Here is a 15,793-nt window from a genome sequence, read left to right as displayed (position 1 = left end):
TTTCTAGGTTGGCAAGGGCCAGGCAATGAGCCAGCAGAAGAAAATGCTAGAAGCCCAGAGAAGGAAGGCAGAGATGGCTGAGATCTAACATCGCAGTGGGGAAGTAGGATGTGGGGGCAGACACCTGTAATCCCAGCACTTGGGAGGCTGAGGCAGGAGGACTGCTGCAAATTCTAGGTCAGCCTGGCCCACACAATGGGACCCTGTTTTAAAACAACAACAAAACAAATGAACAACAACAAAAACAGTGGGGAGCTAAGGTTTTCCCAAACTGCAGACTCTACAACTCAGAGCAAACAAAGAAGGGTCAGGGGACAGAGAGGGGACAGGGCCAGGGGAGGGAGCAGGTGGCCTCAGAGCTAAAGGCAGGGTGTCAGGTGGGCAAGCCGCAGCGCTCCCCCAGGGCAGTTCCCCCACCTGTCTCTGAAGGAAGCTTCCTCCCCAGCAAAGCCTCACCTAGAAACCTCTGCGCTCACCAGTACAAAAAGCTACAGGTTTATTAAATAAAAAGGAGGTGGAAGACATAAGGGAAGAGGCCAGACCTCTCCTGTCTCCCTGCACAATCACAGACACACCAACATATGCCGGGCACACTCAGGGGGCAGACGGAGGCAGCACCCTGCGGGAGTGCGCCCGCACCCAAGGGTGCGCTGCCACTTGGTCCAGGGAGAGCCGTTCGGATGCCTTATGCTTGAGCAGCTTGGAGATGAGGTCTTGGGCCCCTGTGGGCACAGAGGCGGGGAACTTCAGGTCCACCTGCAGGGGTGGAGAAAGAAGGTGGGGCCGGTCTGTGGGGTTCTCCTGGAGTATCCATCCCATTCAGGGCTTCCTGAGGGGCCTGTGACCCACTCTGGCCACCTCCAGCCCCACATTTACAGCCGGCCGAGCCGGGCACAGCCCTCTCACCTTCACAATGCGCCTGTAAGTCTCGTTGTGTGAGGCACTCTCGAAAGGCGGGTTGCCCACCAGCAGCTCATAGCAGAGGACCCCAATGCACCACAGATCCACTTTCTCGTTGTGTGTGAACCCCTCGATCATCTCTGGGGGGAGATAGTCCAGGGTGCCACACATGGTCTTCCTCCTGGAGAGATGCAGGAAGTGGGTGGAGGTCCCGGGGGTGGGCAGGCTTCCCAGCAGGCACAGCAGTGTCCCAGCCTCGGGGCGAGGATGGGTGAGGACATCAACCCGAGCCCCAGCGGTGGCCTGCATGCCATCCTGAGCATTTTAATATGGTAACTGGTAAACAGGAGCACAGGCTGAGGTAAGATCACAAGGCAGGAGGCTAGCCTGGGCAACCATGCAAAGCCCTGAGTAAAACTAATTTTAAAAAGAGCTGAGGGGAACACATAATATCCCCATACTACTGGGAAAAAATCCAATAGACTTATTAAAAGATTTATAATCTTTTCTTTTTGACATTTGAAAAAGTTCTATCAGAAAACATAATCCAAGGGGCTGGGGGTTTAGCTCAGCGGCATAAGCACCTGCCTTGCAAGCAGGCGGTCGTGAGTTCGATCCCCGGTACCGATAAAAATGAAAAAGACAAAAAAAAAAAAAAAAAAAAAAAAAAAAAGAAAACATAATCCAGTTGATTTTAGAACTACGTATTTATTTTTGGTGTTTCTGTTTGGAGTGAATCTCTCTGTGTAGTTTGTAGTTCAGGCTGGCCTTGAACTCACTATGTAGCCCAGGCTGGCCTCAGAGGCACAGCAACCCTCCTGCCTCAGCCTGCTGAGTGCTGAGCTTAAACCCCCATGTCGGGCTGGGGATTTAGCTCAGCAGCCCAAAGCACCTGCCTTGCAAGCAGGCAGGGGGTCGTGAGTTCGATCCCCGTACAGATAAAAAGGAAAAAAAGAAAAAAGAAAACCTCCATGTCTCTAGAGACTCAGACTCGATGGGATTTTGTGTTGGCCTGGACAGCCTTGCACAGGACTGGCCTTGTGGCCCACCGTACCTGAGGGACGGGGCATGCACAGACCAGCCGAAGTCAGCGATCTTCAGCTCTCCCTGGAGCCCCAGGAGCAGATTCTCAGGCTTTATATCTCTGTGGATGACCTTCCTCCCGTGGCAGTAGAGCAGCGCATCTGCCAGCTCCTCCATGATCTGCAGGCCCAGGACCCGGCGGTCAGGTCGCCGCTACACCCAGCGTGGCCCAGCTTCCGCCTCCCGATGGTGCCCTGGGTGCCCACCCGCCCGGACCGTGGCTGTCCGCTGCTCATCGAAGGTCCGGCTCTTTTGCAGCTCCTTGTAGAGCTCCCCGCGCGGGGCGTACTCCAAAATCAAGTAGATCCGCCGCCGGTCATAGAAGTAGTTGTAGAGCCTCAGGATGTTGGGGTGCCTGGGGGGAGAGACAGAGGATGCCTCAGGGAGGGAAGACCACAGGACCCGATGGGGTCAGAAGTGGGCCGGTGCTGGGGGTCGTAAGGGGGCATGGACGCCAGTCGGCAAGGCCTGAGAGCCAGGGGCCTCCCTGGCTAAGGTACGCAGTCCGGGTACCGCAGGGCACCCCGGAGGGTTGCAGGAGAGGGACAGAGAGGGGCTCTGGTTTGGAGGTGACGCGCATACTGCAGATGGGCCTGGATTTCGATCTCCCTCCGCAGCTGGTGCTCCACGCCCTCCTTCTCGATCTGAGACTTGAAGAGGACCTTGAGGGCCACGATGAAATGGCTTTTCTTCTCCCGAGCCAAGTACACATTTCCAAATTTGCCTTTGCCCAGCGGACGCCCGATTTCAAAGTCGTCGATCGTGAGGGGCCGCCTGATTAGAAAGCAGGGGCAGGTTAGTGCTAGCTTGTTAGTCTTCTTCTGTCCCTTTCCTCCTGACCCTAAGCTTGGCCTCCCAGATTTTCTCTCTTCACCCTTCCAGGACCCCCATGCCACCCCAGGCTTGGGCACTCACGTCAAGTTGGACCCTCCATTGCTGCTGTCCACCGCCTTCTGGCCAGGGGCAGCTAAGGAAAGCACAGGTAAGTTGAGGTCTTCCCACACTCCTCCCCTCTACACAGTCCTGTCCTTGGCCCAGTTACCTGCGGGCTGGCCGTTGGGGCGGCTCATGAGGACAGCTGCGGAGGGGGTGGTGGCTTCCTTCCGCAGGACTCTCTGGGACAGGGTGTTCAGGCCTGACTGAGACTGAGAAGAAGCAGAGGTGCTCTGAGGGGCCTTTGTCCTACTGACCAGGGTGGAATATGCAGCCAGCAGCATGTCAGCTACTTGGTAAAGAGCCATCCACCCTCTGTCCCAAGAAAAATACTGATAACCACAGTCTGACTCCCCACCCACCAAGCTTCTGCACCTTGAGGATTACTAACAGACAAAGGACTTAGTCTGACATGTCACACTTCATCTCTGCTTGAGGCCTGCGCCACCTTCTCAGGTATGTAGCTTCTCAGTCTGCACAGCTGTCTCACTGTCACCAAACTCATTCACCGGGCCCCCGTCCCAGGGGGCAGCGGATATTCACAATTCAGAGTCTAGCACAGTGGCGTTCTCAAAGTCCCCTAAAAAGCTCAGGCCATGAAGGCATTGTTAATGTCCTTAAGGCTTTAAATGTTGAAACAAACACTAGTATTTAACCCTTGCAGCAAAAGATGAGGGACACAGAGGGCTCTTCTGATGGCCACAGGCAACTTGTTCACTTTCATCTTTTCAGGGTAAGAGACTCCAATTCTTTTTGGGAGTGACAAAGGCAAAAGTGACACTGGGTCCTCAGTCAGCAGATTCCCCTTGCCAGCCTCACTCAGTGCTCCAGGACAGAGGGAAAGAAAACCAATGGACTCCTGGGGGCGCCCAACTGACCCCCAAAGGGAGCAGTCTGTGCAGCTAAGAGAAGAAACGGACCCAGGCCCCCTAAACACCTGCTTCCTGAAGACTGACAACCAAGCTAACAAAACACAGAGGATTCTAATATACATAGTAAAGGCATTGCTGGGTGTGGTGGCACACACCTGTAATCCCAGCACTTGGGAGTCTGAGGCAGGAGGTTGCTGGGAGTTCAAGGCCAGCCTGAACTACGAGAGACCCTGTCTCAAAATAAATAAATAAAAATAAATAAATGCATGACTTCAAATTAATGGAAGGTGTTTTTATAATTAGAAAACAGATTTGAGTCTTTATACCAGTCATTAAAATAAACTCCAGGGCTGGGAGTGTAGCCCTGGCGCAGAGCACTTACCTAGGATGCAGAGGCCTTGAGCTTGATCGTCTGCACCCCAACTAAATTCCAAAGGATTAGTTCAGATTGGTCTTGAACCTTTACTTTTTTTTTTTGTACTGGGGATCAAACTCATGATCTTGTGCTTGCCAGGGAGGCACTTACACCACTGAGCTAAATCCCCAGCTTGTCCTGAATCTTTTGAACACAATAACTTTATGTTTTCTTCCAGACTGTTTCCTGCCCAGTTTTCTCAGAGTAGAGTTGGGAATCATGGCCTGAGGTCCGACCCTGACTGCTCAGTCCAGGATATCATTTGTATGTGACAAGTTGGCTCAGCCCTGCAGATGTCCTCCAAAGCTGAAGTCACTGTTAAGACTGGGTAGCATCGGACAGGACATGGCTGCGCAGGGCCAAACAGGGAGCCAACAGTCGGGGCCCCGAGGTCAGAGCATCAAGGGAAGAAGTGCCTTTCAGAGGGGAGGAGGCGGGGCAAGTGGGAAGGGCCTTACCGGCATCCGGCCGTAGGGCCAGGGACAGGCGTTCTCCTTCTGGGCCATCCTCAGAGAGAAGGGGGACGAGAGCTGGGTGAAGGGGGGGGAAAAAAAGGAAAGGGAAGGAGAGGTCTAGCCGGAAGTGCTATCCTGTGCTGGTGAAAGGGAGAGGTCAGCCGAATGGCCTCCGTCTGGAAGCAGCCCGGACCTGGTCTCACCGCCCCGGCCCTACTACCCGTCCCGCACACTTCTACGACAACCCCCTTCACCCTTGAACGCTCATCGCTCACCGGTGGGGAGCGCGCGGTCCAACCAAACGGACCCCCGACCTGTCTGATCATCCACGAAAGGAGATCAGGCCTGCTCACCCGCTAAAGAGGGTCAGCTCACCTGGAACCCGCGGCCCAGCCACTGCACCGCTCCGGATCACCTGCGGGCTGCTGAGTTTGCCCAGCTCGGTCTCTGCCGAGACACTTTCAAATCTCCCGCCCTGGTCCCATTGGCTGAGGCGCCGCCCACGCTCAATCTCATTGGCTGGCTGCCCTGACGTAGTCGCGGCGCGCCGCGGGAAGGGCCAGAGAGTTAACAGCCGCGCGCCGGCTTCCAGCTTGGTCAGGTTTCCCGAGGCTCCCGATGCAGTTCTTCCATTTAGAAACGTTAATGTTTCTAAGTGACCAGAATTTATCTTAATGCACGTATGAACTAGAGCTTACATTTGTTTTCTGCCAGAGGGAGACCAGTTATGCGAAGACCGTTTGTTAATTGCCCCTCTCGCACCAGAATTTAAATGCCGCTCTTAATAAAGTCTCCTTAAGTAGAATGATCTTTTTGCTGTCTTTGCGGGGAAGTCGCTCCAGAACTCCACGGATACCAAAAATCCGTGAATGCTCAAGTACTTCATATAAAATGGCATAGTATTTGCGTATAACCGACGCAATTCTATACACTTTTAAAAATTTATTTATTTAAATTTTTTTACCTTCCATATACTTTAAATCACGACCTTTCTGAAACATGTCAAGAGTGTATGAATGGGAATATGCTTAATAGATGCAGTGTAATATCCCTAGTCTTCAAATTCCCACTTGCACTTTATAGCAAAAGATTTTGGCCTTTCAGAAATACTTGATGGGCCAGTACAGGATTGGCATTTGCATCTTTCACAAAACGAACACAAAAACAAAAATGTATCAGACCTCTCACATGCCGGCCCAGCTTAGTGAACAAACTCTGCTGCCCTCTACTTTCATTCTCAGGTGACTTGATAAGAACCAATCTTGAATATTTTCAATCTACTACAAATCAATACTTTAATAAAATACAATACAAGCAGGTTGTGTTCATGCATTCCTGTAATTCCAGCATCCTGGGAGACCGACATGGGACCACTGCAAAAGTCTGAGCCCAGCTTGGGTAACCCAGGGAGACCCTGTCTCAAAAGAAATTTTTAAAAATGTTGTGGGTGTAATTTAGTGTGAAGTTCCTGGTTTGAATCCCCAGTATTACAAAAACAGAGCAATGCAAAAGTATTCCTTGGAAAATTAAATCTAAACGAATAAACAAAAATGACAAGGCCACATCTTTCTGATAGTCAATATAAATAAGTGCTCTGATGAATGCTGTAAGAATTTTAACGTTCTTATAACTAGAGTTTTATATCATCCTGGATCAGTGTGGGTCACACTTTGAATGCCTCCTGTCTAACCTGAGAGAAATAAATGCAGCTCTGTTCAAAATTACGTTCTGTTCTCCTGCATCAGGCATACTTTCTTGTAAGTATGCTTTATTCTTGTGACACTACCATTTTGTTCTGGAAAGTTCTTTTGCTCTTAAAAGTACTGGAGATAGAACCTGGGGCCTCCACAATGAGCTACACCCCCAGCTTCCATTCTGGCCCTTCGCTAGTTTTTTTGTTTTTGTTTTGGGATTTCTTTTTTGTTTTGTTTTTGCTTTTTGAGACAGGGTCTTGCTCTGTTATTCAGGCTGGTTTTAAACTCACTGCGTAGCCCAAGTTGGCCTCAACTTTACAATGATCTTCCTGCCTCAGCCTCTCAAGTGCTGTGTTTAGAGGCATGCACCACCACCACATGCTTTGATTTCCTTTTCATCTCATGGGCCACGTTAGATGTGTTTGCTACTGGCCAAGAACTCCCTCGTGGAAGCCCCAGCCCCAGTGTGACTGGATTTTAAGACCGAGCCTCAGAGAAGGTTCAGCAAGGGTCACGAGGGTTGGGGCCTAAGCCAGTGAAGCAAATGTCCTCAGAAGAGCCGGAGAGCTCTGTCATGTAAGGACACAAGGAGAAGGTGACCCATTGATTGCAACCCAGGGGACACTGGTCTGGCACTTACACCTTCCCATTTATGAGAGAATAAATGGCTGCTCTTATGCCATTGGGTCGGTGACATTTTGTTATGGCAGCCTGAGCAGACTAGTACACCTTTTAAAGTCATCGAAGCCAGGCAGGGGGCGCATGCCTGTAATCCCAGCACTCACACTGGGGAGGCTGAGTCAGGAGGACTGCCGCAAGTTTGAGGCTCTCAGGAATGAAGCTTAGGAGTACAGCAGGTAAGAACACAACCAGGCCATAGTGTGCACACCTGTAGCCCCAGCTGCTTGGAGGCCGAGGAGTGTGTTCCTTTGGCGATCAGAGCTCCTTGCCACCCTGTGTGACCCTCCGGAGTCATCAGCAGGCCTGCAGTTCCTGCAGGTGCGGCTCAGCCACAAGGGCTGTCCACTGTCTGCCTCTGTCACACGGGGACAGCTCTGGAAGACAACAGGCGGGAGCCTCGAGGTTGGGGAGGAAGAGACGGACTCAAACCTGGTGGGCAGCTACTGTGTGGACAGAGGCAGGACAACCCGGCCCCTCTCCTGTCACCTGTCACACTAACAGCCACCAGCGCGCAGTAGGGGGAGGATGTGGAGGGAGGGAGCTCCCCATGGGGAAAGATGACAACTCTGAGTGCTTTGTGGGGAGCGAGGAGGGGGTGGCAGCCTGGGTTTCTTTGTATTTTTTTCCATTTAGCCAAAGCAGCAAAAATGCCCATGGTTCCAGCCTTTTAGTGGCTGCTGAAAAGTCCAGGCAAATGACTGTATTTAATATCTTTGTGTCCTGCCGCAACTTAATCAGAGACAACTAAAAACACGTAAAATAATTTGGACCAAATTCTGAATACAAGAAGCGACCACTGGAAACACAACGAAAAAATAAAAAAGAAACCAGGATGACTTTTGCTTGAAGGAGTCCCATAGCTCTTTGGACCACACTACAGTTAGAAGTACAGCTATCAGAACTTAAGCTAGGAACTGAAGTTTCAGGAATTTTTGTCACAGAGCTAATTCAATAAGGATAAAAACAGATGCACAACAATACCCTTCACAACATTTTAAACAGTTTAAATAGTAAAAAAAAAAAAAAGAACAGATTACCAGAAAACCAGGATGTATAACTTTAGGAGAATTGCTTAATAATTTACAGAACTATCAAAAATTTTAAGTGGTCACTAAAATTATAATTTAGGGTTATAGAATTATATTTCCGTTATACCACTGATAAATGTAAGTTAAATTGCCAAAGAGAAAAATGTCCTAAGTGCAAGGTCCTGAGTTTGATTCTCGGTACCAAAAAACAAACACACAAACAAAACTAAACAGAAAAGTATTTTAAGATGGTTATAAATGAGTTATTGTTTTAAAAATAATGATTGCTACAGTCTACACTCCTTCCAATCTGGAATATACAGTGTTACAAATGCGTTCTCTGAACAAGAATTGCAGACTGTTCATTAACAATTTTTGTTATGGCAACCTAGCCAAACTATCTGAGATTAAAGGGATTATTGTTTTAATCAGTCGATTTGATGGAAACAGCAAAATGAAATAAAGTACTCTCGCATTTAAGGAGACATTCCGGCGCCTTTGGGGGGGGTAAAAAAAAATCACAGAAATAATGAAATTCTTATTTTTCCCATGTAATACAAGAAGACCCACCCAAAAAAGTCCCTTAAAAGAAAGTCTTCTTTTTCCAAAATCCAGCTGCTGTATTTCAAAAACACTGATGGCTTTTGACCCCGACGTGATTTGAACACGCAACCTTCTGATCTGGAGTCAGACGCGCTACCGTTGCGCCACGAGGCCTGCCCGACCCCTTAGCCTGACAGATTTCGTGAACTGATGTCCCGTCAGCAGCGAGGGGCGGGGCCTCCTTAGGCCCCGCCTCTGGAGCCGCGAGCGCTGCACTCGGGGAGGTAGGTGCGCGCGATCGCGCACACAAGGACTTGAGCTCAGGTTCTTGGCAAACTACGAAAAGATGCAAATTGTGAGCAGGCATATTTGCTGTTAGGCCCAGTTCTTTAACCTTTTCAGCTCACTGAACAGAGAAGCGATCTCTGGGTTTTGACTTCTAGGGGAGGTTGTCATCTCGGTGTCACTGCTGTCCTCGCATGTTGCATAAATCTTACACTTAATCCCGACTCGGCTGGTGGCTCAGAAAATCGCCTTACTTAGCTTCTCTGGGTCTTAGTTCCCGCATCGGGAGACCGGGGAGAGCCCAGTGCTGCGGGGCGGGTTTCTAGCGATGGCAGGGGTGCGGCCCTGCTCGGCCTTCATTCAGCCTGCTGCCGCCTCGCTCAACCCGCACCTGGTTTGAGTCAGATGGCGGATCAGCGAAAGCCAGTCTTGAGTAGGCGCAGGGAGCCTACACTCGCAGCTGCGTTGGTGGTATAGTGGTGAGCATAGCTGCCTTCCAAGCAGTTGACCCGGGTTCGATTCCCGGCCAACGCAACCTTTATTTTCCCAGTATTTGAAATACTACATTGTACTTTTCCCGGACCCCAGCGTGGTGGGTGACAGGTTGTCACGGGGAACCCTTGCTCTGAGAGGACCGGCTCGGTCCCCGGTCCTACCGCTCTGCTCCGGATCGAAGGCCCCCGCGGTAATCTGCTCCCAGGACGCGGAGGCTTTGCGGAGAGCCTTGCGAACCGAGCAACACGGACACAAGAAGGCGAAATGGAGCCCCGAAGCCCGCCTCCGCGCCGCCGCCTGGGAATGGGGAGGGGGTGTCACGGGGCGTGGCCGGAAACTCCCGCGCTTTGGGGGCGGAAGCGAGCGCCGGTCACGTGGGCGGTTTTATGGCGTTCATTCATCTGTGTATTTTTTTTTCTAAATCTATATTTTCTAAATTATCGTCCACGAACACTTCTAGTAGCGAATGATGGGCAATGTAGCCGCACGCTCAAGTCGCGAGTTATTTGTAAACTATAAACTAGAAATTTCCAGTACGATCTCGACGTCGAGACAAAATTGTTTTTGTTTCGGTTGTTTCCTCAAGGTCTCAGTCCCGCTGTCTTAGAAGAGGAATTTGACGGATTTATAAAGTCAAAAAGCTAAATACAACGCTCTCCCCGTCGGGGAATCGAACCCCGGTCTCCCGCGTGACAGGCGGGGATACTCACCACTATACTAACGAGGAGCGAGCTGTTTGGGTCCCTTCCTGGATCCTTGATTTGGCTGAGATGCCGCCGCTGGCGCTTGGTGCTCTCTGCGCTGCTGGGGGATTCTTTCCGGGCACCGAGGGGCGCTATCCAGAAACCTGGGCGCATCTTAGACCCTGTCTGAACGCGAAAGAAACGAATAGCAGTAACCGAAAGAGACAGACACGGGTGCAGGGAACCGAGTTCTGAGTCCTTTGCTCTCCAGGCTCGGCTCAAGCAGCTCCCACCCGCTTCCACCATCTGTCACCTACGAATGCAGCTTGACGAAAGCCTCCAAACTCTGGTGGCCACGGCGAAGGGAGAAGCAGGAGCACGGGGGTCAGAACGCGAGAGCCTTGCCGAAGACTGGAGGCGCCTCGGTTCTCTCCAGCGTGCCGCGCAAGGCTGCTCGCTGAGCCCGTGTCCGCCCCGGGGTCCATTCCGAGCAAAAGAGCTCACTGGACGTCCTGGAGCCTGAGCTTTGCCCGTCCAGCCTCGCGCCCCACTGTAACCCGCACTCTGTGCACTCGGCGTGTGGTAAAAAAAAAAGCACACACCCAGGGCTCGTCCGGGATTTGAACCCGGGACCTCTCGCACCCGAAGCGAGAATCATACCCCTAGACCAACGAGCCGACACGCAGCCCCGCTGGCGGATGCGCTTAGAGGCCGTACAACGTTTGCTGTGTTTCTGGAGACGAGAATGGCGGAAGCGTCCCGGGGCGTTTCGGGGGCACCACCGCTCCCCACGACTGAATACCGAACTCTGGAGCTTGGATCGAGAAATCCCTGGACGCTGACTCTGCAGAGACCCACCCAGGAAACAGCGTGGAGGAAATGGAGCCCAGTGGTCCGGGTCTGTCCCAGGGTCACCTTTCTGGGCTACTCTGAGCTGCGAGATTCCTGTTTCCTGCGGGGAGGGACTCCGAGCCATCGCTTAGCCTGCAAAAGGTCTCCACTCTCAGCCCTGCGACCCAGCCCTGCGGTGGAGAGCTCTGGAACAAGCTGGGAACACGGCTGATTTCGGGAAGGCTTGGGGACACTTAAAGAATCCTGAGATCGCTAGGCGGACACCACTTCTCTGACCACCCCTGCATCTGTCCCTTTCCCCGGGAAGACTGTCAGGGTGGTCTGTAGCCTGTGGTTTCCCCACACGGTTTGACGGGCCCAGTTGAAAGACAGAGGTGGTCATTTCTCTGTCCAAAAAGACTCGAGGTAGAGATGTTCTGCAAAAGGTGGCTGCTAGGGTAGAGGATGTGTCCTGCTTTTCCTGCAGGGTAGCGTGGGGCGCCAGGCCAGCCCAGCAAAGACGGTCCCTGACCCTGACAGCCCTGTGGGCTCTGCTTCTGAGCCTCCAGCCGTTAGCATCAGGTTACGTCCACCTCTGGTCAGCCTCAGCTCTCCAGTTCTGTCTAGGCCGGCCCCGGAGACTGACTCTCCACCAAAGAAGGTAAGGGACTGACCACCTGGTCACATGAGCATAGTCCTAGGCCTACCTTTGAGGCCTTCAGTGTCCCCTGAGCTACACCGCGAGCCTCTCAGCTCTGAGAATGCCCATCACACGTGTACTTCCAAAGTCCCGAAAGATCTGGCGGAGCTGGATATGGTGGTGCAGGCCTGCAGTCCCAGGACCAGGGGGTCACTGCGAAGCCAGCCTGGGCTACATAGCGAGGTTAAAGCCAATTGAACTCTCCCCATTTACAAAACTTTGTCTCCATGTTCCCCTTCTCTTCCCTCTCCCCCCTCCTCAGTCCTCGTTCTCCCCATTTGAACACGCTCTCCTTAAGTCCTAAACTCTGTCCCCTTGGGGCCCATATTTTTCCTTTGGGTTTCTCACATAAAAGAAACAATGCAATATTTAAGCCTGTGTGTCCGGCTTATTTCACGTATGGTTATGGTTTCGAGATGCTTTCATTTTCCTACAAATGACTCAAATTTATCTTTATGGGAGAGTAGTACTCCACTGTACATAAATACATTTTCTGCTGGGTGTGATGGCACACGCCTGTAAACTGAGCACTCAGGAGGATTGCTGTGAGTTCAGAGACAACCTGAACTGCAGAGCAAAACCTGTCTCAAAAAGACAAAAAAAAAAAATCTGTATCTATTCATGTGTTGATGAGCCTATGGGCTGTTTTCAAGAATTAGTTGCCATAAATTGTGCTACTGTAAGCACGGGTGTGCATACATCACTGTGGTGTGCTGCTTTTAACTCTCTCAGGAAGATACGCAGGAGGGGAATAACGGGGTCTAATGGGACCGCCCCCTAGTCCTAGTTTTCTGAGGAATCACCATACTGATTTCCACATGGTTACACCAGTTTACACTCCCACTAGAAATGGAGGAGGAATCATTTCCCCCACAGCCTGGCCCGCACTTGTTCTTGGTTGGTTTCATGATTCTTCTTCGCCATTCTTCTGGAGTGAGATAGAATCTCAGTGTTTTCATTTGTATTTCCCGAATGGGAGCGACGGCAAGCGTTTTTTTCATATACTGTTCATGCTTTTTCTCCTGGGAAGTGTCTCGTCATCTCAGAAGCCACTTGTAGATTGGGCCTTTAGTGTCTCGTCATCTCAGAAGCCACTTGTAGATTGGGCCTTTAGATGCAGGAGTCTGGTTTTTAAAAAGTCCTTATATATTCTAGATATTCGTCCTCTGTCTGAAAAACAGCTGGCAATTTTTTCCCCCATTCTATGGGCTGTCACCGCACTCTTTTGGTGGTTTCTTTTGCATCAAATGCCTTCTTGAAGATCATGTTTTCGCTTCAGATTTGACATACTGTCAGTTACTAAAACTTTTTTAAACTTTTTTTGTAAATGTCTTAAATTCATCTCATGACTGGCTGCGGTGGCAGTGCACCCCGATAATCCCAGCGCTCTGGAGCCTGCGGCAGGAGCACTGCTGTGAGTTTGAGGCCAGCCCGGGCAGTGAGTTCAGGGTGGACCTGAACCGCACAGGGAGCTCCTGTCTCGCCAGCCCCTCAGTACATACCAGACTCACCCCGTCCCACAGTACTGTGCTGCAAGCTGCAGGCACTCCTAAGCCAACCCTGGCCTCCCACCCCTCGTGCTAATTACAGCATTTGTCTAGCTAGCATAGGTGTGGGACTGGTCTAGCATAGTTACAGCACTACACGTTCTGTTTGTGTTTATTGTATCTCCATTCTCCTCAGATTATAAACCCAGCAGGGCAGGGCTTTTCGTGTCATTGTTCACTGCTGTATTCCCCGGCCTTCAACACGCACTGTCTATTACACAGCAGGCTTTAATAAAACACACAGCACATTCTTGCTTGGTTTTTCACCTGCTCCCGAAAGCTTCTGCTGACACCCTCCAGCCGCCCACCGGCTAAGATGCCTCTTCTCTTCCCCAAGTCCTCCCAGCACACTACGCAGCCCTTAGCTCCGGTTGTGTTGTGATTCTGTTTTCCCAGGAGCCCAGGAGCTCATGCACAGGGTCCAGCACTAGCTTGACCGGAAGTGATCAGTTCCTGCAAGCTTTGACTCGCACTCACACAGCGGGCCGGTAAGGAACGCTCTCTTAACTTAGTCTTCCAGCGAGACGTAGGCTCTGGCCACAGCCCAAGGGTCTCATTTCTCACCGTGTCCAGCGGTCACTTCCTCCTTCATCAGCTTGGCTCCAGGGCTGCAGGGCTCCAGGAGTGCGTGCAGCCCTTCACAGCAGGCTCGCTGGGCACCGCACGGCCGGCCACTTCCCGTCCACCTGGTCCCAGCTCTTCAGCGCCCTCAGATGAGAAACCTGAAGGCAGGCTGGCGGGGAGTGCGCTGACTCCTACCCACCAGCGCGCTCCTGGAGAGGGGTGGCGACAAACACAGGCGAGAGGCCTGCTTGTAGATTGCTCCTAGAAGCTGCACCGAAATTTAAACATGTAAATATAGTGCTTTATATTTTACATAGAAAATATAAAATTAGAGGCCCTAAGCCAACAGTTAGCAAAGACACCCTCCGTCCCTAAATCAAAGCGACTCTGGCTGTAGGAGCGTCGTGGGGTAAAGGAAGCAGCTCAGAGGGCGGCGGCAGAGCCCAGAGGTTAGGATCCCAGCGCCAGTGCACTGTTGCGTCTTGCTAGGTAACCTCTGATGTCCCACGAATGGCAGCATTTTTCAGTAGGACAGCCAAGAATTTTGGGCGAAACTAACCTCCGTGTTGCGCACTCTCCTACAAAAACAGGATAGACCCCGAGAATATTGAATTTTGCCACAAAATGTCATCACAAAGCCCTCTCCCGAGCTAATAAAGGCACCGCTGGGATTCGAACCCAGGATCTCCTGTTTACTAGACAGGCGCTTTAACCAACTAAGCCACAGCGCCAGGGCTGCAGAACATTTTTTCTAGGAAGCCCTACAGGAAAATACGACTTGAAACAACATGTTCTCTAAAACAAATTTAGCGGATTCTGCACCAGCCAGCCAGCCCCATATCCCTGCGACTTCCCACTGGTGAAGGAAATAAGACTCACTAGACTGGCGCGCACGCTTGGGAAACAGGATTCGGAGGCTCCAGGGCAAGGGTCCCCAGGGCACGGCAACGGGTCCGGTTTGCGTCTTGGCTTCATGGCTGGTGACGAGGGGCGTAAGGGAAGAAGAAAAAAAAGAGCACGTAGTCGGCAGGATTCGAACCTGCGCGGGGAGACCCCAATGGATTTCTAGTCCATCGCCTTAACCACTCGGCCACGACTACACGGCGCTGGCTGCGACTTCTGTCCTTTTAGGGTTCTGCTCGCCTCGCCCACGCTCCCCCCACACGGCGGCCGCTGAGTCCACTTGCATCCCGCGTTTCTAAAACCCTCCTTTGCCATCTCCCCAGCGCCCCCAGCGTCGCCCAGCAGCGGCCTCCGGGAAAGGACGGGCGGGCGGCTAGGAGCCCTCCCCCGCTCTCCCTCCCTCTGCGGAGCCCCGCAGGCTGGTGTGAGAGGCGCGAGTGGCGCTCGGGCGGAGGGCAGGAGCGGGCGGGAGGAAAAACACTACCGGACAGCAGCCTCCAAAAGGCTAAGCCCTGGCCCGTACGGGGATCGAACCCGCGACCTTGGCGTTATTAGCACCACGCTCTAACCAACTGAGCTAACCGGCCAGCTGCTGGTGTGCAGTGCCTCCTTCCTCTAGATAACTACTCCTGAAGTGTGGGCCCGTGTTCCAACCCACAAGGGGTAGTTGATGCCGAGGACTTTTCTAAACAAAACGAAGTCTGTTTATTTTTGCTTAGGGAGAGGAAATGCTCCCTCAGCAGCTTTGAGAAGCGCGACGAGGCTCTAAGGCTCCATCTGGCGAGTCGCTCTCAGGAAAGAAATGCAATTACACGCAGAGCGGCATCGCCCTGGGCCGCGGCCGTTTCTACAGTCCCCGACTGTGTGCAGCGCTTCAGGGGGGCTGGCACGCCCCTCTGCTGCCGGCCGGTCTCCTGACACCCGGGAGGCTCTGCCCCAGGGAAGCCCTAAGTGTGCGGCCCGGCTCCCTCCCGGGGCTCGGCACTTGGACGCCGGCTTCCTCCTCTTCCTCTCGCAAGGCCTCTGGGCTCTTCGCTTCACCCAGGCCAGCCGTGCCCACCGCGGGCACCGAGGCCCTATCTTCACCTGACTCCCTCGCTCCCTGGAGGGCCTCACCGGCTCCTCCCTCGCTGGCCCAGCAGCTTTTCTCCAGTCCACTCTGCACTCTGCACGGTGGTAAA

The 15,793-nt window shown here is 52.3% G+C and overlaps 1 protein-coding gene and 7 non-coding genes across 11 annotated transcripts; 1 reads left to right on the top strand and 7 right to left on the bottom strand.

Moving 5' to 3' along the window:
* Nucleotides 1-472: 472 nt before the first annotated feature.
* Aurkb (aurora kinase B) lies at nt 473-5,156 on the bottom strand. Of its 4 annotated transcripts, XM_063242392.1 has the most exons (10): nt 5,034-5,110; nt 4,662-4,733; nt 3,944-4,018; nt 3,026-3,128; nt 2,899-2,950; nt 2,566-2,757; nt 2,200-2,338; nt 1,955-2,103; nt 907-1,081; nt 473-756 (listed from the first exon to the last, which is right to left on the bottom strand). In XM_063242392.1, exons 4-10 carry the CDS (start codon nt 3,051-3,053, stop codon nt 595-597), a joined length of 897 nt encoding a protein of 298 aa, XP_063098462.1. In that variant the 5' UTR covers nt 3,054-3,128; nt 3,944-4,018; nt 4,662-4,733; nt 5,034-5,110; the 3' UTR covers nt 473-594. The 4 variants fall into 4 exon arrangements, with proteins under 4 accessions (XP_063098462.1, XP_013004168.1, XP_003466270.1 ...); XM_013148714.3 differs by lacking the exon at nt 3,944-4,018 and having other exon boundaries at nt 5,034-5,156; XM_003466222.4 differs by lacking the exon at nt 3,944-4,018 and having other exon boundaries at nt 4,662-4,710; nt 5,034-5,082.
* A 3,550-nt stretch (nt 5,157-8,706) lies between these two features.
* Nucleotides 8,707-8,778, bottom strand: Trnaw-cca (transfer RNA tryptophan (anticodon CCA)). The gene has a single exon. It is a non-coding gene; the product is annotated as a tRNA-Trp (tRNA).
* A 573-nt stretch (nt 8,779-9,351) lies between these two features.
* On the top strand, nt 9,352-9,423 carry Trnag-ucc (transfer RNA glycine (anticodon UCC)). The gene has a single exon. It is a non-coding gene; the product is annotated as a tRNA-Gly (tRNA).
* Nucleotides 9,424-10,039: 616 nt separating this feature from the next.
* Nucleotides 10,040-10,111, bottom strand: Trnad-guc (transfer RNA aspartic acid (anticodon GUC)). Its single transcript has one exon. It is a non-coding gene; the product is annotated as a tRNA-Asp (tRNA).
* A 561-nt stretch (nt 10,112-10,672) lies between these two features.
* Nucleotides 10,673-10,744, bottom strand: Trnap-cgg (transfer RNA proline (anticodon CGG)). Its single transcript has one exon. It is a non-coding gene; the product is annotated as a tRNA-Pro (tRNA).
* A 3,622-nt stretch (nt 10,745-14,366) lies between these two features.
* Nucleotides 14,367-14,440, bottom strand: Trnat-agu (transfer RNA threonine (anticodon AGU)). The gene has a single exon. It is a non-coding gene; the product is annotated as a tRNA-Thr (tRNA).
* Nucleotides 14,441-14,727: 287 nt separating this feature from the next.
* On the bottom strand, nt 14,728-14,809 carry Trnas-aga (transfer RNA serine (anticodon AGA)). Its single transcript has one exon. It is a non-coding gene; the product is annotated as a tRNA-Ser (tRNA).
* Nucleotides 14,810-15,125: 316 nt separating this feature from the next.
* Nucleotides 15,126-15,199, bottom strand: Trnai-aau (transfer RNA isoleucine (anticodon AAU)). Its single transcript has one exon. It is a non-coding gene; the product is annotated as a tRNA-Ile (tRNA).
* Nucleotides 15,200-15,793: the final 594 nt, after the last annotated feature.

The sequence above is a fragment of the Cavia porcellus genome, unplaced genomic scaffold, assembly GCF_034190915.1.
Source record: "Cavia porcellus strain 051 isolate PalLab524CR breed Dunkin Hartley unplaced genomic scaffold, mCavPor4.1 scaffold_32, whole genome shotgun sequence".
Taxonomy (NCBI): Eukaryota; Metazoa; Chordata; class Mammalia; order Rodentia; family Caviidae; genus Cavia; species Cavia porcellus.
The sequence above is the reverse complement of the archived record's forward strand: the minus strand, read 5'-3'. Positions and strand labels throughout refer to the sequence as shown.

Bases quoted from the DNA above. Each gene is read 5' to 3' on its own strand.
- Aurkb (XM_013148714.3), bottom strand. From the start codon at position 4,709: ATGGCCCAGAAGGAGAACGCCTGTCCCTGGCCCTACGGCCGGATGCCG. The intron at 2,951-3,025 runs GTAACTGGGCCA...TGCTTTCCTTAG, and splicing joins CCCCAACGGCCAGCCCGCAG to CTGCCCCTGGCCAGAAGGCG. The intron at 2,339-2,565 runs GTATGCGCGTCA...CTCTCCCCCCAG, and splicing joins GAAATCCAGGCCCATCTGCA to GCACCCCAACATCCTGAGGC.